This window comes from Panulirus ornatus, chromosome 23, assembly GCF_036320965.1.
Source record: "Panulirus ornatus isolate Po-2019 chromosome 23, ASM3632096v1, whole genome shotgun sequence".
Taxonomy (NCBI): Eukaryota; Metazoa; Arthropoda; class Malacostraca; order Decapoda; family Palinuridae; genus Panulirus; species Panulirus ornatus.
Genome location: NC_092246.1, coordinates 533,226 through 559,512, shown reverse-complemented (window position 1 = coordinate 559,512; position 26,287 = coordinate 533,226). Strand labels below are relative to the sequence as shown.

At 42.0% G+C, this 26,287-nt stretch overlaps 1 protein-coding gene across 1 annotated transcript in view; it reads right to left on the bottom strand.

The window, feature by feature from the left end:
* LOC139756700 (lipase 3-like) overlaps positions 1–26,287 on the bottom strand; it is a 58,007-nt gene that overhangs the window by 31,226 nt on the left and 494 nt on the right. The window contains exons 2-6 of the mRNA XM_071676366.1: positions 10,797–10,981; positions 3,522–3,787; positions 3,024–3,112; positions 1,324–1,438; positions 308–458 (exon numbers count right to left, since the gene is read on the bottom strand). Coding sequence (XP_071532467.1) covers positions 308–458; positions 1,324–1,438; positions 3,024–3,112; positions 3,522–3,787; positions 10,797–10,940 — 765 coding nt within the window. The 5' untranslated portion in view covers positions 10,941–10,981. The remainder of the gene's footprint in view (positions 1–307; positions 459–1,323; positions 1,439–3,023; positions 3,113–3,521; positions 3,788–10,796; positions 10,982–26,287) is intronic.

Sequence of the window (26,287 nt, the reverse complement as noted above, 5' to 3'; positions counted from 1 at the left end):
AATACAGTGGTGTGAGGATTGTAATTTACATAATGAGAAGAGTGGCTAAGAAAGGGGTAAGTGAACCAAGGACTCGGTCATGTGACTATGTGGATTGATAAAAGGGTTAGAAATGAGGAAACTGAGGAGCGAGTGGAATAGAGTGAGGAGTCGTCATGATAATGAGGAAAAAACAAGATTAGAGAAGTTTAGTTGAAGATTAAGAAACAAGAAACTGGATGGAGAGATAATTTCATATAGCAGTGTACTGGTGAAAAGCTTCAAGATGGTAGACCAACACGCTTCAGGAGCAAGATGGCTGACGCACCCAGGTGTGCAAATGCGGGTGGTAATTGAGCATGGCGAACAGAAGGGAGGCGCCCATAGAATGTCCGATGTAGCTGACCTGCGCAGCTCCAGTCGTCGTGCGCACGTAGCTCAGCATTGCCGGGAGATCGTAACGTGCCAGCTCGTTCCAACTGAGGGAACAAAAACAAGAAACAGTAGTTGTGTGTCCTGCTGTCATGGTTATATTTGATGGTAGTAACTCCTTACTCTACCGTCTTGCATGTTCACCCTACGTGGAGGGTTCTGCAATACTGATCTAACATGGATGGTATATGAATACTGTGAGATCAAGATAGAAAAAATATGTATAAGACATTTGTTAAGATCATAACATATACTCTCGTTAGCTATTTCGTTAACTAAAATCAACTGAATCTTTCACATCTGAAGCTTTCGCGTCTACTGAAGCTTTCACGTCTACTGAGGCTTTCACATCTACTGAAGCTTTCACATCATCTACTGAAGCTTTCACATCATCTACTGAAGCTTTCACATCATCTACTCAAGTTTTCACATCAACTGAAGCTTTCACGTCTACTGAAGCTTTCACATCATCTAATAAAGTTTCATATCTACTGAAGCTTTCACATCTACTGAAGCTTTCACATCATCTACTGAAGCTTTCACATGTACTGAAGCTTTCACATGTACTGAAGCTTTCACGTCTACTGAAGCTTTCACATCATCTACTGAAGCCAGTTTGCTAAGATGCTTGCTTACATGTGATGGTTACTTCGCCTTGTTTGCTACTTAATTGGTGTCTTGAAATGGAGTATGCGCTGCTACTTAGCCTAAGTTCCAGAACTAAGATGATTGTTACTTGTCTGCAGGCTTCAACTTAGTTACGGCTGTTCAATGTATTTACCTGTCGTCCCAGAACGTGTGCTACATGCTCTCTACCTGTAACCTTACATGTGGTCTTTGTTATTTACTTGTAACCCCCTCCCCAGTCAAGTTAGCTGCCTGTGGCCCGTCACCCTGCTACCTGGGACCTACCTGTGATCCCAGAACTCAAGTTCTTCAGGTGAGAGGTATAAGTGGCGTCGACTGTAGAAGTTGCCTCTCAGGTTACCCAGCCAGACGTCGTATCCGGCGTCGGCCAACAGGAACGCTGCCTCACACACGCCAGGGATGATATAGACATATACATATAGGCTTAGGAAAACGGACGATGGTTCGGACAATATTGTCGATAATAACTGTTAAGATAATCTAACCTTGAAAATCGATTTTAATGACTTTTGGATCACAACCGTTAACCAGGATAACACCGAATAAAGATAAATCGCACTTGTGCTTACTACTGACAACCACTGGTAGCGGAGTATATATATATATATAACAATGAAGCTTCCTATAGTAACAAATAAACATTACCAGTGTTGCTGTTGACATTAGCGACATCCCGTTACACCGATGACAACCAGAAGTTGTACAGATATTCATTACCAAAACCTCATTATTATTATTATTATTATTATTATTATTATTATTATTATTATTATTATTATTATTATTATTATTATCATTATTATTATTATATTATGAATAGCCATTAACCCCGATAATGAAATTGCTGACGTCAATAACAACCGTAAGAATTGTATACCCCGGAGCTGACAAGACCCGTTGATGACAGGGGTACGACCTGGACCAGTAAAGAAAACCGATATTAGCAACCGTTACCACCTGTTACAACACTTGTTACCTCTTCACCGTACTGCCTGACGCAAACAAGGTAGCGCCTGAAAACAGACAAAGAATGGCCCATCATACATACACAGACATATACACTTGTACATAATCATACTTGCTTGCCTTCATGCATTCCTGACGCTTTCCCGCCCCAAAGGAAACAACATAGCTGCCTTCTGCTTCAGCGAAGTAGCGCCAGTAAATCAGACCAAAAAAGCTCACATTTGTTCACACTCAGTCTCTAGCTGTCATTCTTATTATTGTTATTATTATTATCATTATTATTATTATTATTATCATTATTATTGTTATTATTATTGTTATTATCATTATTATTATCATTATTGTTATTTTCATCAATTATTATTATTATTATCATTATCATTATTATTAGTAGTAGTAGTAGCAGCAGTAGCAGTAATAGTAGTAGTTGTAGTAGCAGTAGTATCTCCTCACCGATTACTTGTGTATCACATCTTGTGACATCTTTCAGCACATCACATGCATAAGATCATGTGATCCCATGTCACCCATTGCCTGCGTCACACATCATTTGACGTCATTTTGTGTGTGTGACATTACATCATTTACGTAGTTGATATCCATTAACAGGGCGTTACGACGCTTGCATGTGACAGTGTGACCTTCAGCCTGATCCTGCCGGGTCATGTCAGAGGTCACACTAACATGTATAGTAATGTCATGGTCGATGGTTGTGTCAAGATGTTAGGTGTTATAGCAGACTCTTACAATCACTGAGGCATCACAACCTTACAGGTGTCAGTCAAAAGTTAAGTGTGTGAATAACGGATCACATTATTCCTCTCATGGCTAACGCTCCCTTCCTGCAACCTATCACATTTCTTACTCTCCCTTTGCTTTAGTAAGTCACACGAATCTCTCACGAGTTACATGAATCGCTCACATGAGTCACTTCCATGAATCACTCACAGATTCACACACGTGTAGCATAAGCGGAACACGGGAGGTGGGTGGCTCACCCAGCGCTTGCTCAGGATCGTTCATGACGTAGTCAGCGCTGGATGACAGGAGACCGTGCTGGAGGAACACCACCCGCGGTTGCCCGCTCCTGTGGGGGGATGGGAGAATTACTCACCAGCACAGAGTAATATCAACGGAAGATGGTTAATAAAGCATCAACACGTCCACCTGATCAACTGTAAATCCTGGACCTGAAAAAAGATAAGAAACAAACAAATCCACTGCATAAAGTGAACTATGTTAAAACTGATCAAGTTGCACGTTATTGTGTCCCTCACAAACATATTACTGACCATGTTGTAACAACACATGTTACAGGCACTTGACCATCATTCCTTCAGTAAATAATTGTGGTGAACCTTAGATTTACTTCTGCGTTAGCGATAGTCCAGTCTATCCCGTGGTCATGTTAACCCCTGGAGCAGTGCGGTAACCCCCTCACCCAGGCCCTAGTATTTTAGGGGTAGCGTGTATTAACATCAAAATAATGACTACACCTTCGTCCTGCTGCGAGGAGGGTTCTGTTATACAGCATGTGACCCTCCCACCGTCTTCTGTTGTCACTCTTGTATTGTGCATATGGCCTGGTGCGATGATGTGGCGCTCTGTAGGGCGAGGGCCGGGCCTGTATCGTGCTGTAGGAGTGCTCGACGGGGTGGCCGTGGCGGCCATGAGGAATACGGTGCAGCTCCAGGATGTAGCCATCGTCAGTGATAACATGATGTACCTGGGCCGGGTACCCACGCCTTACGATAAGCTCCGGCTGGCGGGGTCAAGATTAGGTCAAGTTAGATCATATCATTACAAGATCGTGCCATGCTAGTAGTCTCTTACGACACATCAGAGTTCCAGCTTGACGGTGTTATACATGACCTGGCCTTTGATCAACCTGACCTTTACTTGTCAGATCAAAAACCGATCCATCATACCCCAGTATGATGGTTCACTAACACACACACACACACACACACACACACACACACACACACACACACATATATATATATATATATATATATATATATATATATATATATATTTTTCTTTGTCGCTGTCTCCCGCGTTTGCGAGGTAGCGCAAGGAAACAGACGAAAGAAATGGCCCAACCCACCCCCATACACATGTATATACATACGTCCACACACGCAAATATACATACCTACACAGCTTTCCATGGTTTACCCCAGACGCTTCACATGCCCTAATTCAATCCACTGACAGCACGTCAACCCCGGTATACCACATCGATCCAATTCAATCTATTCCTTGCCCTCCTTTCACCCTCCTGCATGTTCAGGCCCCGATCACACAAAATCTTTTTCACTCCATCTTTCCACCTCCAATTTGGTCTCCCACTTCTCCTCGTTCCCTCCACCTCCGACACATATATCCTCTTGGTCAATCTTTCCTCACTCATTCTCTGCATGTGCCCAAACCATTTCAAAACACCTTCTTCTGCTCTCTCAACCACGCTCTTTTTATTTCCACACATCTCTTTTACCCTTACGTTACTTACTCGATCAAACCACCTCACACCACACATTGTTCTCAAACATCTCATTTCCAGCACATCCATCCTCCTGCGCACAACTCTATCCATATCTGTCTATATAAATATATATATATATATATATATATATATATATATATATATATATATATATATATATATATATATATATATATATATATATTTCATACTATTTGCCATTTCCCGCGTTAGCGAGGTAGCGTTAAGAACAGAGAACTGGGCCTTAGCGGGAATATCCTCACCTGACCTTCTCTGTTCCTTTTTTTGGAAAATTAAAAAAAAAAAAAAAGAGAGGGGAGGATTTCCAGCCACCCTCTCCCTCCCCTTTTAGTCGCATTCTACGACACGCAGGGAATACGTGGGAAGTATTCTTTCTCCCCTATCCCCAGGGATAATATATATATATATATATATATATATATATATATATATATATATATATATATATATATATATATATATTTTTTTTTTTTTTTTTTTCATACTATTTGCCATTTCCCGCGTTAGCGAGGTAGCATTAAGAACAGAGAACTGGGCCTTAGAGAGAATATCCTCACCTGACCCCCTTCTCTGTTCCTTCTTTTGGAAAATTAAAAAAAACAAGAAAGGGGAGGATTTCCAGCCACCCGCTCCCTCCCCTTTTAGTCGCCTTCTACGACACGCAGGGAATACGTGGGAAGTATTCTTTCTCCCCTATCCCCAGGGATATATATATATATATATATATATATATATATATATATATATATATATATATATATATATATATATATATATATATAATTTGTTTATGGATGGGGTTGTTAGGGAGGTGAATGCAAGAGTTTTGGAAAGAGGGGCAAGTATGAAGTCTCTTGGGGATGAGAGAGCTTGGGAAGTGAGTCAGTTGTTGTTCGCTGATGATACAGCGCTGGTGGCTGATTCATGTGAGAAACTGCAGAAGCTGGTGACTGAGTTTGGTAAAGTGTGTGAAAGAAGAAAGTTAAGAGTAAATGTGAATAAGAGCAAGGTTATTAGGTACAGTAGGGTTGAGGGTCAAGTCAATTGGGAGGTGAGTTTGAATGGAGAAAAACTGGAGGAAGTAAAGTGTTTTAGATATCTGGGAGTGGATCTGGCAGCGGATGGAACCATGGAAGCGGAAGTTGATCATAGGATGGGGAAGGGGGCGAAAATTCTGGGAGCCTTGAAGAATGTGTGGAAGTCGAGAACATTATCTCGGAAAGCAAAAATGGGTATGTTTGAAGGAATAGTGGTTCCAACAATGTTGTATGGTTGCGAGGCGTGGGCTATGGATAGAGTGGTGCGCAGGAGGATGGATGTGCTGGAAATGAGATGTTTGAGGACAATGTGTGATGTGAGGTGGTTTGATCGAGTAAGTAACGTAAGGGTAAGAGAGATGTGTGGAAATAAAAAGAGCGTGGTTGAGAGAGCAGAAGAGGGTGTTTTGAAATGGTTTGGGCACATGGAGAGAATGAGTGAGGAAAGATTGACCAAGAGGATATATGTGTCGGAGGTGGAGGGAACGAGGAGAAGAGGGAGACCAAATTGGAGGTGGAAAGATGGAGTGAAAACGGTTTTGTGTGATCGGGGCCTGAACATGCAGGAGGGTGAAAGGAGGGCAAGGAATAGAGTGAATTGGATCGATGTGGTATACCGGGGTTGACGTGCTGTCAGTGGATTGAATTAGGGCATGTGAAGCGTCTGGGGTAAACCATGGAAAGCTGTGTAGGTATGTATATTTGCGTGTGTGGACGTATGTATATACATGTGTATGGGGGTGGGTTGGGCCATTTCTTTCGTCTGTTTCCTTGCGCTACCTCGCAAACGCGGGAGACAGCGACAAAGCAAAAAAAAAAAAAAAGAAATATATATATATATGTAGTGATGATATGAGAAGGAGATGGAGTGAGTATTTTTGAAGGTTTGTTGAATGTGTTAGATGATAGAGTGGCAGATATAGGGTGTTTTGGTCAAGGTGGTGTGCAAAGTGAGAGGGTTAGAGAGAAAGATTTGGTAAACAGAGAAGAGGTAGCAAAAGCTTTGCGGAAGATGAAAACCGGCAAGGCAGCGGGTTTGGATGGTATTGCAGTGGAATTTATTAAAAAAGGGGGTGACTGTGTTGTTGACTGGTTGGTAAGGATATTTAATGTATGTATGACTCAAGATGAGGTGCCTAAGGACTGGCGGAATGCATGCAAAGTGCCATTGTAAAAGGCAAAGGGGATAAAGGTGAGTGCTCAAATTACAGAGTTTGTTGAGTATTCCTGGGAAATTATATGGGAGGGTATTGATTGAGAGGGTAAGGGCAGGTACAAAGCATCAGATTGGGGAAGAGCAGTGTGGTTTCAGAAGTGGTAGAGGATGTGTGGATCAGGTGTTTGCTTTCAAGAATGTATGTGAGAAATGCTTAGAAAAGCAAATGGATTTGTGTGTAGCATTTATGGATCTGGAGAAGGCATATGATAAGAGTTGATAGAGATGCTCTGTGGAAGGTATTATGAATGTATGGTGTAGGAGGCAAGTTGCTAGAAGCAGTGAAAAGTTTTTATCGAGGATGGAAGGCATGTGTACGAGTAGGAAGAGAGGAAAGTGATTGGTTCTCTGTGAATATCGGTTTGCGGCAGGGGTGCGTGATGTCTCCATGGTTGTTTAATTTGTTTATGGATGGGGTTGTTAGGGAGGTGAATGCAAGAGTTTTGGAGAGAGGGGCTAGTATGCAGTCTGTTGTGGATGGGGGGGCTTGGGAAGTGAGTCAGTTGTTGTTCGCCGATGATACAGCGCTGGTGGCTGATTCGGGTGAGAAACGGCAGAAGTTGTTGACTTAGTTTGGTAAAGTGTGTAAAAGAAGAAAGCTGAGAGTAAATGTAAATAAGAGCAAGGTTATTATGTACAGTAGGGTTGAGGGACAAGTCAATTGGGAGGTAAGTTTGAATGGAGAAAAACTGGAGGAAGTGAAGTGTTTTAGATATCTGGGAGTGGATCTGGCAGCGGATGGAACCATGGAAGCGGAAGTGAATCATAGGATGGGGGAGGGGGCGAAAATTCTGGGAGCCTTGAAGAATGTTTGGAAGTCGAGAACATTATCTCGGAAAGCAAAAATGGGTATGTTTGAAGGAATAGTGGTTCCAACAATGTTGTATGGTTGCGAGGCGTGGGCTATGGATAGAGTTGTGCGGAGGTGGGTGGATGTGTTGGAAATGAGATGTTTGAGGACAATATGTGTTGTGAGGTGGTTTGATCGAGTGTGTAATGATAGGAAAAGAGAGATGTGTGGTAATAAAAAGAGTGTGGTTGAGAGAGGAGAAGAAGGTGTATTGAAATGGTTTGGTCACATAAAGAGAATGAGTGAGGAAGGATTAACAAAGAGGATATATGTGTTAGAGGTAGAGGGAACGAGGAGAAGTGGGAGACGAAATTGGAGTTGGAAGGATGGAGTGAAAAAAGATTTTGAGCGATCGGGGCCTGAACATGCAGGAGGGTGAAAGGCGTGCAAGGAATAGAGTGAATTGGAACGATTTGGTATACCAGGGTCGACGTGCTGTTAGTGTATTGATCCAGGGCATGTGAAGCGTCTTGGGTAAACCATGGAAAGGTCTGTGGAGGCTTGGATGTGGATAGGGAGCTGTGGTTGTGATGCATTATACATGACAGCTAGAGGCTGAGTGTGAACGAGTGCGTCCTTTTCGTCAGTTTTCCTGGTGTTACCTCGCTGAAGCAAGGGGTAGCGATGCTCTTTTCCAGTGGGGCGGGGTGGCGCCAAGAATGGATGAAAGCAAGCAAGTATGAATATATACAAGTTTATACATGTATATGTCTGTGTATGTATATGTAGATATGTACATGTATGAATATGTTAATATGTATATGTATTTTCATAGGCGTTTATGTATGTATATTTGTATGTGAGGTGATGGGCCATTCTTCTTATGTTTTCTGGCGCTACATCGCTGACGCGGGAAACGGCGATCAAGTATTTTATATATATATATATATATATATATATATATATATATATATATATATATATATATATATATATATAATCATGGGAGCGGAAGTGAGCCACAGGGTGGAGGAGGGGGCGAAGGCTCTGGGAGCGATGAAGAATGTTTGGAAAGAGAATGTTATCTCAGATAGCAAAAATGGGTATGTTTGAAAGAATGTTAGTTCCAACAATATCATATGGTTGCGAGGCATTGGCTTTAGAGAGGGTTGTACGGAGGAGTGTAGATGTGTTGGAAATGAAATGTTTCATGACTATGTGGTGTGAAGTGGTTTGATTGGGTAAGTAATGAAAGGGTGAGAGATGTGTGGTGGTAAAAAGAGTGTGGCTGAGAGAGCAGAAGCGGGTGTGTCTCTGTTTTGGACATATGGAGAGAATGAGCGGGGATAGGTTGACAAAGAGGATCTATGTGTCAGAGGTGGAGGGAACAAGGAGAAGCGGGAGACCAAATTGAAGATGGAAGGATGGAGTGAAAAAGATTTTGAGCGATCGGGGCTTGAACATACAGGATGGGGAGAGACATGAAAGGAATAGAGTGAATTGGGACGATGTGGTATACCTGGGTCGACGTGCTGTCAATGGACTGAACCAGGGCATGTGAAACGTCCGAGGTAAACCATGGAAAGGTCTGTGGGCACCTGGATATGGAGAGGGAGTTGTGGTTTTGATGCATTACACATGACAGCTAGACACTGAATGTGAACAAATGTGGCCTTTTTTTGTCAGTTTTCCTGGCGCTGCCTCGCTGAAGCAAAGGGTAGCAATGTTGTTTCCGGTAGGGCGGGGTAGCGCCAGAAATGAATGAAGGCAAGCAAGTATGAATATGTAGAAGTATGTATATATGTATATGTCTGTGTATGTGTATGTATAAGTATGTTTATATGTATATGTCTGTGTATCTGTATGTATAAGTATGTATATATGTATATGTCTGTGTATCTGTATGTATGAGTATGTATATATGTGCATGAGCGTGTATGGACGTTTATATATGTATATACGTGTGTGTGTATATGAGTGAATAGGCGTTTCTTCGTCTGCTTCCTTGCGCTACGTATGGGAGTCGGATAGATGGTCAGTGGGCATTATTAGATTACTTATCTACTGATAGGCGTGTAAAAGGGAGGCTTTTTGTTATCAGTGTGCTGAGAGGGGCGAGTGGAGTGATGCCTGATCATTATGTTGTGAAGGCAACGATGAAGATTTTTAAAGGTTTTCGAAAAGGAGGAGAGGATGTAGGGGTGAAGAGAGAGGTGAGAGTAAGTGAGCTTGGGAAGGAGACTTGTGTGAGGAAGTAGCTAGAGAGATTGAGTGTAGAATGGGAAAAGGTGAAAGCAAATGACATGAGGGGAGTGCGTCAGGAATGGGATGTATTCAGGGAAGCAGCGATGGCTTGTGCAAAAGATGCATGTGGCATGAGAAAGGTGAGAGGTGAGCAGATTAGAAAGGGTAGTGAGTGGCGGGATGAAGTAAAGTTGTTAGTGAAAGAGAAAAGAGGCGTTTGGACGGTACTTACAAAGAGGGAGTGCAAATAGCTGGGAGATATATAAGAGAAAGCGCCAGGAGGTTAAGAGGAAGGTGCAAGGGTTAAATAGAGTCAAATGAGAGTTGAGTTGAGAGAGGATCATTAAACTTTACGGAGAATAAAAAGATATTTTGGAAGGAGGTAGATAATGAGAGAAAGACAAAAGAACAAATGGGAACATCGGTGAAGGGGGCAAAGGGGAAAGTGACGACAGTAGTGATAAAATGAGGAGATGGAGTGAGTATTTTGAAGGATTGGTGAATGTGCTTGATGATAGAGTGGCAGTGTCGGTTGTTTTGCTCGGGGTGGTATGCAAAGTGAGATAGTCAGGGAGAGTGGTTTGGTGAAGAGAGAAGAGGTAGTGAAAGCCTTGTGGAAGATGAAATTTGGCAAGGCGGTGGGTGTATATGGTATTGCGGTTGACTTTATTAAGAAAAGGGGGTATCTACACTAAATACATGAAGCATAGCTGCTGTGTTATTTCGTAGCCGTCACTTATTTCGCTTGACACCGGCACTTTACAAGACTCAAAAGTCTTCGTGGTATTAAAAGATACAAGAGAAAAGGGTCCACGAGTGTAGAACTCTCCTCGTAATGAACAGATAGATAATTACATATACAATTATCAGGTAATGGTACATAATATTATATAGCCATTAGATATTTCTTTTTGCTTCTGTGAAGAGCATGGTACTGTTTAAGGCAGTACCTACCGTGGTGAGATTGGTGTGTGGATGTTGAGCCAAGTGCTTGTTGAGGTGGGTGTGTCGGAGTGTGGCTGATCTCTGGGCGAACTGGTCCTGTACGGTGGCCCCCACCACTATCAACACCAACAGGTACCATCTCTCTCCTGCCATCCTTATTGCTTGACCTTCCCTACCACTTTGATAACACAGTCCTGAGATAGTGAAGAAAAAAAAAGAGGGGATAGTGGCTTGCTAAGACTCTCTCTCTCTCTCTCTCTCTCTCTCTCTCTCTCTCTCTCTCTCTCTCTCTCTCTCTCTCTCTCTCTCTCTCTCTCTCTCTCTCTCTCTCTCTCTCTCATGTTAATGGCGCCTGTGCAGTGTGCCAGCACTTCAGAGACTGTCAGGTGTCACTCCTTTGGCCCATATAACTGTCTTTACTCTCTACCTCTCCCAAACGTTGGCAGCTGGCTTTCAATTCACAAACGTACAGTCAGTCTCTCCCCGTACACAAACGTACAGTCAGCCTCTCTCCCCGTACACAAACGTACAGTCAGTCTCTCTCCCCGTACACAAACGTACAGTCAGTCTCTCTCCCCGTACACAAACATACAGTCAGTCTGTCTTCCCATACACAAACGTTCAGTCAGTCTCCCTCCCCGTGCACAAACGTACAATCAGTGTCTCCCCGCAACGTACAGTCTCTCCGTACTTATATAAAACTTGCCCACACGTAATTCTCACGATTCGTTCTGCGTAACTCTACATTTTCCTGTGCAAAACGCCACGCAGGATCTGTTCCCGTGCCATCATTTCTCTTGATTTATGCAATTGACTTACCAGAGGATGTGGACTTCTACCCAAATGTGTTTCCAGTTGACACGAAAGTCATTAGAGGAGTGTGGAGCAAAGACGATATGGCGTCAACTTGCATTGCGAGCGAGACAGACTCGAGGGTGGGCAGCCTAGTGTATTGAATTATTGTTTCATGAGCTTCATTCCCTGCAGGAAATACACACACACACACACACACACACACACACACACACACACACACAGGAGGGAGTAAACACATGGTACATATATATATATATATATATATATATATATATATATATATATATATATATATATATATATATATATATATATATATATATATATATATATATATATGCCGACTTGACAGAACTTAGTTGATAATAGAAGATATTCAAGGAAGTCTAGTGAACAAGCAACAAGTTTTGAAATGATGCTACTACGTTTGTGAATCGGGAACCATTGCAACACAAACCCCGCCAGGTGGTAGAGTTTCCCGCAGTGTATCGAGACAGACTTCCCCAGAACTTTTTTTAAAGGTGAAGTAAATGTTTATAGTTGTGTTACTGGAGTGATAGTTTTCATACATGGTGTTTTGACAAGAAAATAGTGAAATTGGAGAAAAATGTAGCTTAGACATTGAAACTTATTGATACAGTGGTTAAATTGATGAGAACTGCTATTGACGTTTGTGTAAATAAATTATACATTTCCTTTTTTCCATAGCCAGAGGTTGAACCATTATGTGACATTCATCTTTTTCATTCATTTCAAGCTAGAAGTTTCAGTTTTCTAAATTGTTTCTTACATTTTCATATGTATATAAATGTATGTGTGTGTGTGTGTATATGTGCGTATGTATGTGTATGTGTGTGTATGTGTATATGTATATATATATGTATATTATCCCTGGGGATAGTGGTGAAAGAATACTTCCCACGTATTCCTCGCGTGTCGTAGAAAGCGACTAGAGGGGACGGGAGAGGGGGGCCAGAAATCCTCCCCTCCTTGTATTAACTTTCTAAAATGGGAAACAGAAGAAGGAGTCACGCGGGGAGTGCTCATCCTCCTCGAAGGCTCAGAGTGGGGTGCCTAAATGTGTGTGGATGTAACCAAGATGTGAAAAAAGGAGAGATAGGTAGTATGTTTGAGGAAAGGAACCTGGATGTTTTGGCTCTGAGTGAAACGAAGCTCAAGGGTAAACGGGAAGAGTGGTTTGGGAATGTCTGGGGAGTAAAGTCAGGGGTTAGTGAGAGGACAAGAGCAAGGGAAGGAGTAGCAATACTCCTGAAACAGGAGTTGTGGGAGTATGTGATAGAGTGTAAGAAAGTAAATTCTCGATTAATATGGGTAAAACTGAAAATTGATGGAGAGAGGTGGGTGATTATTGGTGCATATGCACCTGGGCATGAGAAGAAAGATCATGAGAGGCAAGTGTTTTGGGAGCAGCTGAATAAGTGTGTTAGTGGTTTTGATGCACGAGACCGGGTTATAGTGATGGGTGATTTGAATGCAAAGGTGAGTAATGTGGCAGTTGAGGGAATAATTGTTATACATGGGATGTTCAGTGTTGTAAATGGAAATGGTGAAGAGCTTGTAGATTTATGTGCTGAAAAAGGACTGATGATTGGGAATACCTGGTTTAAAAAGCGAGATATACATAAGTATACTTATGTAAGTAGGAGAGATGGCCAGAGAGCGTTATTGGATTACGTGTTAATTGACAGGCGTGCGAAAGAGAGACTTTTGGATGTTAATGTGCTGAGAGGTGCAACTGGAGGGATGTCTGATCATTATCTTGTGGAGGCTAAGGTGAAGATTTGTATGGGTTTTCAGAAAAGAAGAGTGAATGTTGGGGTGAAGAGGGTGGTGAGAGTAAGTGAGCTTGGGAAGGAGACCTGTGTGAGGAAGTACCAGGAGAGACTGAGTACAGAATGGAAAAAGGTGAGAACAATGGAAGTAAGGGGAGTGGGGGAGGAATGGGATGTATTTAGGGAATCAGTGATGGATTGCGCAAAAGATGCTTGTGGCATGAGAAGAGTTGGAGGTGGGTTGATTAGAAAGGGTAGTGAGTGGTGGGATGAAGAAGTAAGAGTATTAGTGAAAGAGAAGAGAGAGGCATTTGGACGATTTTTGCAGGGAAAAAATGCAATTGAGTGGGAGATGTATAAAAGAAAGAGACAGGAGGTCAAGAGAAAGGTGCAAGAGGTGAAAAAAAGGGCAAATGAGAGTTGGGGTGAGAGAGTATAATTAAATTTTAGGGAGAATAAAAAGATGTTCTGGAAGGAGGTAAATAAAGTGCGTAAGACAAGGGAGCAAATGGGAACTTCAGTGAAGGGCGCAAATGGGGAGGTGATAACAAGTAGTGGTGATGTGAGAAGGAGATGGAGTGAGTATTTTGAAGGTTTGTTGAATGTGTTTGATGATAGAGTGGCAGATATAGGGTGTTTTGGTCGAGGTGGTGTGCAAAGTGAGAGGGTTAGGGAAAATGATTTGGTAAACAGAGAAGAGGTAGTGAAAGCTTTGCGGAAGATGAAAGCCGGCAAGGCAGCAGCTTTGGATGGTATTGCAGTGGAATTTATTAAAAAAGGGGGTGACTGTATTGTTGACTGGTTGGTAAGGTTATTTAATGTCTGTATGACTCATGGTGAGGTGCCTGAGGATTGGCGGAATGCGTGCATAGTGCCATTGTACAAAGGCAAAGGGGATAAGAGTGAGTGCTCAAATTACAGAGGTATAAGTTTGTTGAGTATTCCTGGTAAATTATATGGGAGGGTATTGATTGAGAGGGTGAAGGCATGTACAGAGCATCAGATTGGGGAAGAGCAGTGTGGTTTCAGAAGTGGTAGAGGATGTGTGGATCAGGTGTTTGCTTTGAAGAATGTATGTGAGAAATACTTAGAAAAGCAAATGGATTTATATGTAGCATTTATGGATCTGGAGAAGGCATATGATAGAGTTGATAGAGATGCTCTGTGGAAGGTATTAAGAATATATGGGGTGGGGGGAAAGTTGTTAGAAGCAGTGAAAAGTTTTTATCGAGGATGTAAGGCATGTGTACGTGTAGGAAGAGAGGAAAGTGATTGGTTCTCAGTGAATGTAGGTTTGCGGCAGGGGTGTGTGATGTCTCCATGGTTGTTTAATTTGTTTATGGATGGGGTTGTTAGGGAGGTAAATGCAAGAGTTTCGGAAAGAGGGGCAAGTATGAAGTCTGTTGGGGATGAGAGAGCTTGGGAAGTGAGTCAGTTGTTGTTCGCTGATGATACAGCGCTGGTGGCTGATTCATGTGAGAAACTGCAGAAGCTGGTGACTGAGTTTGGTAAAGTGTGTGGAAGAAGAAAGTTAAGAGTAAATGTGAATAAGAGCAAGGTTATTAGGTACAGTAGGGTTGAGGGTCAAGTCAATTGGGAGGTGAGTTTGAATGGAGAAAAACTGGAGGAAGTGAAGTGTTTTAGATATCTGGGAGTGGATCTGGCAGCGGATGGAACCATGGAAGCGGAAGTGGATCATAGGGTGGGGGAGGGGGCGAAAATTCTGGGGGCCTTGAAGAATGTGTGGAAGTCGAGAACATTATCTCGGAAAGCAAAAATGGGTATGTTTGAAGGAATAGTGGTTCCAACAATGTTGTATGGTTGCGAGGCGTGGGCTATGGATAGAGTTGTGCGCAGGAGGATGGATGTGCTGGAAATGAGATGTTTGAGGACAATGTGTGGTGTGAGGTGGTTTGATCGAGTGAGTAACGTAAGGGTAAGAGAGATGTGTGGAAATAAAAAGAGCGTGGTTGAGAGAGCAGAAGAGGGTGTTTTGAAGTGGTTTGGGCACATGGAGAGAATGAGTGAGGAAAGATTGACCAAGAGGATATATGTGTCGGAGGTGGAGGGAACGAGGAGAAGAGGGAGACCAAATTGGAGGTGGAAAGATGGAGTGAAAAAGATTTTGTGTGATCGGGGCCTGAACATGCAGGAGGGTGAAAGGAGGGCAAGGAATAGATTGAATTGGAGCGATGTGGTATACCGGGGTTGACGTGCTGTCAGTGGATTGAATCAAGGCATGTGAAGCGTCTGGGGTAAACCATGGAAAGCTGTGTAGGTATGTATATTTGCGTGTGTGGCCGTATGTATATACATGTGTATGGGGGGGGGGGGCATTTCTTTCACCTGTTTCCTTGCGCTACCTCGCAAACGCGGGAGACAGCGACAAAGTATAATAAAAATAAAAAAAATAAAAAAATAAAAATATATATATATATATATATATATATATATATATATATATATATATATATATTTATACTTTGTCGCTGTCTCCCGCGTTTGCGAGGTAGCGCAAGGAAACAGACGAAAGAAATGGCCCAACCCCCCCCATACACATGTATATACATACGTCCACACACGCAAATATACATACCTACACAGCTTTCTATGGTTTACCCCAGACGCTTCACATGCCTTGATTCAATCCACTGACAGCACGTCAGCCCCGGTATACCACATCGCTCCAATTCACTCTATTCCTTGCCCTCCTTTCACCCTCCTGCATGTTCAGGCCCCGATCACACAAAATCTTTTTCACTCCATCTTTCCACCTCCAATTTGGTCTCCCTCTTCTCCTTGTTCCCTCCACCTCCGACACATATATCCTCTTGGTCAATCTTTCCTCACTCATCCTCTCCATGTGCCCAAACCACTTCAAAACACCCTCTTCTGCTCTCTCAACCACGCTCTTTTTATTTCCACACATCTCTCTTACCCTTACGTTACTCACTCGATCAAACCACCTCACACCACACATTGTCCTCAAACATCTCATTTCCAGCACATCCATCCTCCTGCGCACAACTCTATCCATAGCCCACGCCTCGCAACCATACAACATTGTTGGAACCACTATTCCTTCAAACATACCCATTTTTGCTTTCCGAGATAATGTTCTCGACTTCCACACATTCTTCAAGGCCCCCAGAATTTTCGCCCCCTCCCCCACCCTATGATCCACTTCCGCTTCCATGGTTCCATCCGCTGCCAGATCCACTCCCAGATATCTAAAACACTTCACTTCCTCCAGTTTTTCTCCATTCAAACTCACCTCCCAATTGACTTGACCCTCAACCCTACTGTACCTAATAACCTTGCTCTTATTCACATTTACTCTTAACTTTCTTCTTCCACACACTTTACCAAACTCAGTCACCAGCTTCTGCAGTTTCTCACATGAATCAGCCACCAGCGCTGTGTCATCAGCGAACAACAACTGACTCACTTCCCAAGCTCTCTCATTCCCAACAGACTTCATACTTGCCCCTCTTTCCAAAACTCTTGCATTTACCTCCCTAACAACCCCATCCATAAACAAATTAAACAACCATGGAGACATCACACACCCCTGCCGCAAACCTACATTCACTGAGAACCAATCACTTTCCTCTCTTCCTACACGTACACATGCCTTACATCCTCGATAAAAACTTTTCACTGCTTCTAACAACTTTCCTCCCACACCATATATTCTTAATACCTTCCACAGAGCATCTCTATCAACTCTATCATATGCCTTCTCCAGATCCATAAATGCTACATACAAATCCATTTGCTTTTCTAAGTATTTCTCACATACATTCTTCAAAGCAAACACCTGATCCACACATCCTCTACCACTTCTGAAACCACACTGCTCTTCCCCAATCTGATGCTCTGTACATGCCTTCACCCTCTCAATCAATACCCTCCCATATAATTTACCAGGAATACTCAACAAACTTATACCTCTGTAATTTGAGCACTCACTCTTATCCCCTTTGCCTTTGTACAATGGCACTATGCACGCATTCCGCCAATCCTCAGGCACCTCACCATGAGTCATACATACATTAAATAACCTTACCAACCAGTCAACAATACAGTCACCCCCTTTTTTAATAAATTCCACTGCAATACCATCCAAACCTGCTGCCTTGCCGGCTTTCATCTTCCGCAAAGCTTTCACTACCTCTTCTCTGTTTACCAAATCATTTTCCCTAACCCTCTCACTTTGCACACCACCTCGACCAAAACACCCTATATCTGCCACTCTATCATCAAACACATTCAACAAACCTTCGAAATACTCACTCCATCTCCTTCTCACATCACCACTACTTGTTATCACCTCCCCATTTGCGCCCTTCACTGAAGTTCCCATTTGCTCCCTTGTCTTACGCACTTTATTTACCTCCTTCCAGAACATCTTTTTATTCTCCCTAAAATTTGATGATACTCTCTCACCCCAACTCTCATTTGCCCTTTTTTTTTCACCTCTTGCACCTTTCTCTTGACCTCCTGTCTCTTTCTTTTATACATCTCCCACTCAATTGCATTTTTTCCCTGCAAAAATCGTCCAAATGCCTCTCTCTTCTCTTTCACTAATACTCTTACTTCTTCATCCCACCACTCACTACCCTTTCTAATCAACCCACCTCCCACTCTTCTCATGCCACAAGCATCTTTTGCGCAATCCATCACTGATTCTCTAAATACATCCCATTCCTCCCCCACTCCCCTTACTTCCATTGTTCTCACCTTTTTCCATTCTGTACTCAGTCTATCCTGGTACTTCCTCACACAGGTCTTCTTCTCAAGCTCACTTACTCTCACCACCCTCTTCACCCCAACATTCACTCTTCTTTTCTGAAAACCCATACAAATCTTCACCTTAGCCTCCACAAGATAATGATCAGACATCCCTCCAGTTGCACCTCTCAGCACATTAACATCCAAAAGTCTCTCTTTCGCACGCCTGTCAATTAACACGTAATCCAATAACGCTCTCTGGCCATCTCTCCTACTTACATAAGTATACTTATGTATATCTCGCTTTTTAAACCAGGTATTCCCAATCACCAGTCCTTTTTCAGCACATAAATCTACAAGCTCTTCACCATTTCCATTTACAACACTGAACACCCCATGTATACAAATTATTCCCTCAACTGCCACATTACTCACCTTTGCATTGAAATCACCCATCACTATAACCCGGTCTCGTGCATCAAAACCACTAACACTCATTCACACAATCAATATATATATATATATATATATATATATATATATATATATATATATATATATATATATATATATATATATATATATATATATATAAATATATATATTCATGTGAGAAACTGCAGAAGCTGGTGACTGAGTTTGGTAAAGTGTGTGAAAGAAGAAAGTTAAGAGTAAATGTGAATAAGAGCAAGGTTATTAGATACAGTAGGGTTGAGGGTCAAGTCAATTGGGAGGTGAGTTTGAATGGAGAAAAATTGGAGGAAGTGAAGTGTTTTAGATATCTGGGAGTGGATCTGGCAGCGGATGGAACCATGGAAGCGGAAGTGGATCATAGGGTGGGGGAGGGGGCGAAAATTCTGGGAGCCTTGAAGAATGTGTGGAAGTCGAGAACATTATCTCGGAAAGCAAAAATGGGTATGTTTGAAGGAATAGTGGTTCCAACAATGTTGTATGGTTGCGAGGCGTGGGCTATGGATAGAGTTGTGCGCAGTAGGATGGATGTGCTGCAAATGAGATGTTTGAGGACAATGTGTGGTGTGAGGTGGTTTGATCGAGTAAGTAACGTAAGGGTAAGAGAGATGTGTGGAAATAAAAAGAGCGTGGTTGAGAGAGCAGAAGAGGGTGTTTTGAAATGGTTTGGTCACATGGAGAGAATGAGTGAGGAAAGATTGACCAAGAGGATATATGTGTCGGAGGTGGAGGGAATGAGGAGAAGAGGGAGACCAAATTGGAGGTGGAAAGATGGAGTGAAAAAGATTTTGTGTGATCGGGGCCTGAACATGCAGGAGGGTGAAAGGAGGGCAAGGAATAGAGTGAATTGGAGCGATGTGGTATACCGGGGTTGACGTGCTGTCAGTGGATTGAATCAGGGCATGTGAAGCGTCTGGGGTAAACCATGGAAAGCTGTGTAGGTATGTATATTTGCGTGTGTGGACGTATGTATATACATGTGTATGGGGGTGGGTTGGGCCATTTCTTTCACCTGTTTCCTTGCGCTACCTCGCAAACGCGGGAGACAGCGAGAAAGCAAAAAAAAATAAAATATATATATATATATATATATATATATATATATATATATATATATATATATATATATATATATATATATATATATATATAGGGTTAAGAGACTGGGCAACTTAGGTGTAAGAGTCTGCCCCGTAACAACATACAAAGTCAGCAGACGTGAGAAATCCGCCCGTGCCAGACTGGCCTTAGTGGTGGAGACTGTAGCTAACTTTCGCCACAAAACCACGTCAGCAGAATTGTTACGGAGAGAAAGTGTCAGTTGGTTGCTTTGAGAATTCCATACAAGTTGTATGCATGAACGAGGAATATTCAAAATGGTGTTGACAATATATTACAGATGTATTTTGGAATATGCTTCTCAAGCTTGGTCATTGCACTCCAGAAAGTGTGTTTAACAGAGACGGCCGAGAGGAAGACAGTTAAGTGAAACAAAAGCCGAGGTACAGCGAGGTTAGGAACTATAAACATGTCCTATATGGAAGAGAGAAGAATGAGAGGTGAATTGATCACATACTTCAAGATTCTACATCAATTTGACAGTGAACAGTTTTTGAAAGAGATCCGCCAGAAGCTATAGTAAGAAACATGTTTGATGTGATGTGTTGTGACAATAGTTTTAGAGAACCAGAGTGACGCATGAATGGAGTATGTCATGATGATGTACCAGAGTGACGCATGAATGGAGTATGTCATGATAATGTGTCAGAGTGACGCATAAATGGAGTATGTCATGATTATGTACCAGAGTGACGCATGAATGGAGTATGTCATGATTATGTACCAGAGTGACGCATGAACGGAGTATGTCATGATAATGTACCAGAGTGACGCATGAATGGAGTATGTCATGATAATGTACCAGAGTGACGCATGAATGGAGTATGTCATGATAATGTACCAGAGTGACGCATGAATGGAGTATGTCATGATAATGTACCAGAGTGACGCATGAATGGATTATGTCATGATAATGTATCAGAGTGACGCTTGATTGGAATATGTCATCATCAAAGTGACGCTGAGGATTGCACAAAGAACTTTAAAAAGTTGTATGATAGTGGAGAAAGATCAAGAGATGAGGCTCCACCAGTGTAATACTCCATACCCTTTCAATAGAAATTAGTAATTACACACACACACACACAAATGGATGTCTAACAAAACTGCTGGCACACGTCAAGGTTAGTAATAACACATCAGCTGGCAGTCAGCCTTCCCTTTGCCCTATGGGAGTCATCTTTCTGCTCCAGTGAGGGGGGGAAGGACACACCCGGCCCGCCACACATACAAGACAAAGCTTCCCCAACTAACAACCCTTTTTTTCCTCCAATGTTTCCGGTTGGAGATTTGCCACCGATGTAGAATTATGTGAGACAAACCTTGCTATGGTGTGGGAGGTCTTTTACCCCCACAGCTGGATCTGGCACTTTACCTTACCTAACCATGGTGCGGGAGGTTCACCCCCAACAGCTGGGTCTGGGAACAAGTGTGGGCATGACCTGGGTGAAGCCGTCAGATTACGTCACCAAGGAAGTACATACCCGGAAGTGGATGACAGGAATGCAGGGTGGACGTTCTTGATGATTTGTTTATTGTTGTTCTTTAGGAGGCGAAGCATGAGGCGGCAGGCAGCGCCGGTCCTCAACGTTAATAACGGTTCCCCAATTTAACCATGACTTTCACTTGTGCCTGAGATGCCAACGTTGGCAGGAGTGGGTCACACCACCTCATGATCTTAAACACTACATTCACTCATACACACATACAGCCATCATCCTAAATTATACTGGTTCTCGCATAATAATTTTGAATATATAATATATATATATATATATATATATATATATATATATATATATATATATATATATATATATATATATATATATATATATATATATATATATATTCTGCCTTAACCACCCAGGACAGGATGAACACCTGGGGTTGAGAACCGACTGCTGCATTCAGGATTTGAACCTGTGTAGTCTTGACCCACAAACATACTACTGCTCACTTTTCAGAAGTCATTATCTTTATCTTAGGGCTTATCTCTGATAGTTGAGCAAAGATAACTTTATGATATCCAGTGCGCACGAAATCTTGCTTCGTGTGTGTTAGATATCTTCAAGTGAAAGTCAGTACGAGGACCCAAGTGGTCACGCTGCACTTACAGTCTCGAGAGGAAAGGAGAGGCTGTTGCTTCAGTCACATTTGGTGTGTGGGGGTGGCACGGGTATATGTCAGGGGTCAGCTGTGTAGCGGGATGGTAGGGGAACATGGCAGGGGTCAGGTGTGTAGGGGGTGGTACGGGAATATGTCAGGGGTCAGGTGTGTAGCGGGATGGTAGGGGAAAATGTCAGGGGTCAGGTGTATAGGGGGTGGTAGGCAAAAATGTCAAGGGTCAAGTCATGTGATTACAGGCTCGTCCAGGGAGGGGGTTAATGCTTCTCCCCCACATATATATATATATATATATATATATATATATATATATATATATATATATATATATATATATATATATATATATATATATATATATATATATATTTTTATTTATTATACTTTGTCGCTGTCTCCCGCGTTTGCGAGGTAGCGCAAGGAAACAGACGAAAGAAATGGCCCAACCCCCCCCCCCCCCCATACACATGTATATACATACGTCCACACACGCAAATATACATACCTACACAGCTTTCCATGGTTTACCCCAGACGCTTCACATGCCTTGATTCAATCCACTGACAGCACGTCGACCCCGGTATACCACATCGATCCAATTCACTCTATTCCTTGCCCTCCTTTCACCCTCCTGCATGTTCAGGCCCCAATCACTCAAAATCTTTTTCACTCCATCTTTCCACCACCAATTTCGTCTCCCACTTCTCCTCGTTCCCTCCACCTCTGACACATATATCCTCTTTGTCAATCTTTCCTCACTCATTCTCTCCATGTGACCAAACCATTTCAAAACACCCTCTACTGCTGTCTCAACCACGCTCTTTTTATTACCACACATCTCTCTCACCCTATTATTACTTACTCGATCAAACCACCTCCCACCGCATATTGTCCTCAAACATCTCATTTCCAGCACATCCACCCTCCTCCGCACAACTCTATCCATAGCCCACGCCTCGTAACCACATATCATTGTTGGAACCACAATTCCTTCAAACATACCCATTTTTGCTTTCCGAGATAATGTTCTCGACTTCCACACATTCTTCAATGCTCCCAGAACTTTCGCCCCCTCCCCCATCCTATGATTCACTTCCTCTTCCATGGTTCCACCCGCTGCTAAAACCACTCTCAGATATCTAAAACGCTTCACTTCCTCCAGTTTTTCTCCATTCAAACTTACCTCCCAATTAACATGTCCCTCAACCCTACTGTACCTAATAACCTTGCTCTTATTCACATTTACTCTCAGCTTTCTTCTTTCACACACTTTACCAAACTCAGTCACCAGCTTCTGCGGTTTCTCACAAGAATCAGCCACCAGCGCTGTATCATCGGCGAACAACAACTGACCCACTTCCCAAGCTCTCTCATCCACAACAGACTTCATACTTGCTCCTCTTTCCAAAACTCTTGCATTCATCTCCCTAACAACCCCATCCATAAACAAATTAAACAACCATGGAGACATCACACACCCCTGCCGCAAACCTACATTCACTGAGAACCAATCACTTTCCTCTCTTCCTACACGTACACATATCTTACATCCTCGATAAAAACTTTTCACTGCTTCTAACAACTTGCCTCCCACACTATATGATCTTAATACCTTCCACAGAGCATCTCTGTCAACTCTATCATATCCTTCTCCAGATCCATAAATGCTACATACAAATCCATTTGCTTTTCAAAGTATTTCTCACATACATTCTTCAAAGCAAACATTTGATCCACTCATCCTCTACCACTTCTGAAACCACACTGCTCTTCCCCAATCTGATGCTCCGTACATGCCTTCACCCTCTCAATTAATACCCTCCCATATAATTTCCCAGGAATACTCAACAAACTTATACCTCTGTAATTTGAGCACTCACTGTTATCCCCTTTGCCTTTGTACAATGGCACGATGCAAGCATTCCGCCAATCCTCAGGCACCTCACCATGAGTCATGCATACAGTAAATAACCTTACCTACCAGTCAACAGTACAGCCACGCCCTTTTTTTTTTTTTTTTTATAAATTCCACTGCAATACCATCCAAACCCGTTGCCTTGCTGGTTTTCATCTTCCGCAAAGCTTTTACTACCTCTTCTCTGTTTACCAAATCATTCTCCCTAACCCTCTCACTTTGCACACCACCTTGACCAAAACACCCTATATCAGCCACTCTATCATGAAACACATTCAACAAACCTTCAAAATACTCACTCCGTCTCCTTCTCACATCACCAGTACTTGTTATCACCTCCCCATTAGCCCCCTTCACTGAAGTTCCCGTTTGCTCCCTTGTCTTACGCACTTTATTTACCTCCTTCCAAAACATTTTTTTTATTCTCCCTAAAATTTAATGATACTCTCTCACCCCAACTCTCATTTGCCCTCTTTTTCACCTCTTGCACCTTTCTCTTGACCTCCTGCCTCTTTCTTTTATACATCTCCCTCTCATTTGCATTATTTCTCTGCAAAAATCTTCCAAATGCCTCTCTCTTCTCTTTCACTAATAATCTTACTTCTTCATCCCACCACTCACTACCCTTTATAATCTGCCCACCTCCCACGCTTCTCATGCCACAAGCATCTTTTGCGCAATCCATCACTGCTTCCCTCAATACATCCCATTCCTCCCCCACTCCCTTTACGTCCTTTGTTCTCACCTTTTTCCATTCTGTACTCAGTCTCTTCTGGTACTTCCTCACACAAGTCTCCTTCCCAAGCTCACTTACTCTCACCACTCTTTTCAGCCCAACATTCACTCTTCTTTTCTGGAAACCTCTACAAATCTTCCCCTTCACTTCCACAAGATGATGATCAGACATCCCTCTAGTTGCACCTTTCAGCACATTAACATCCAGAAGTCTCTCTTTCGCGCGCCTATCTATTAACACGTAATCCAATAAGGCTCTCTGGCCATCTCTCCTACTTACATAAGTATACTTATGTATATCTCTCTTTTTAAACCAGGTATTCTCAATCACCAGTCCTTTTTCAGCACATAAATCTACAAGCTCTTCATCATTTCCATTTACAACACTGAACACCCCATGTACACCAATTATTCCCTCAACTGCCACATTACTCACCTTTGCATTCAAATCACCCATCACTATAGCCCGGTCTCGTGCATCATATATATATATATATATATATATATATATATATATATATATATATATATATATATATATATATATATAACAAGATAGAAGCATTGGACAAGGGGAGATCTGATTGTGTGCATAAAGCCATGTCTTTATCGGGCATTATAATTATAATTATAATTCTTTGTGTACTTTATAATAGAAGATTCAATGATATTTCTCGTGGTAATTGAGTTAGAGTTAATAACTGAGAATGGCATTGCTCTAGTCAATACAATGATCATAGTTTTAAACGTGATGAAACAAGGCATTTGATTCTTTCCCGTTCTTATACTATATTTATGTTGCTTAAGTCTAACAGAAAGATCCTTATCAGTCTGCCCAACATAAGATTTATCACAATTTCCACATGGCACTTTATAGATGCACCCATCATTGTTGTGAATGGAGTAATGTCATCTCAGTTATTAACTCTGACTCCATTACCACGAGAAATATCATTGAATCTTCTATTATAGAATACACAAAGAATTATAATCTTAATATCAGTGATGGTCTATACAAATTAGATAACTTATTGTTGGTAAAATGATAAGTTTATGAACGCTCGTTGTCTGTCTTGGACAATCGCATGTTTACCAAATGGCGTCCTAGCTACGTCTCTTCGATGTATATCAACTGACTTATATTTCTCTCATGTGTCTCCCCTGATGATGTGATTATTACACGAAAGTGCACTTGGGAACTTATCGTGTTTCATTTTCCCCGTGGACTTATAGGAATATCTTGATCACGCGCAAAATTGTGAAAATCAAGTCTACAAAAGATTCAATTTTCTAGGTTATTACCAATGCAGTTCTACAGCCTGTGGTCATGGGTTTAGCACACCTTATGGACTTCTAGACCATCACATCTCCCCTCAGCCTAACAAGTACGGTACGTGATGGGGGTTAAAGTCATGTTTGTCTCTTGCGTAGATTGAGGCTTTTTTCTTATGACGTTTGAGATACTATATACCACTAATGAGAACTTCAAGGATCAGCTTAAGTTTGGGTTTAATGAGTATTTTCACAAACGAGGTTTTCGAAAAAGTTACTAAAGAAGGTTCAAACACAGTTCTTTATAAGAGGTTTTCTCACTGACGAGGGCTCAAACAGATACCTTAATAACGAGATTTGACTAACGACGATTCCTCACTAGAGTCGATCCACACCCACATCCTCACTGGTGGCACTGAGATGGTTCTCACTATTGAGACGCCAGTTTTCATTTGTGTTGAGACCTGTGTAAGGGAACTCACTTTGCTACACAGTTGTTCTCACTGACAGCAGAACTT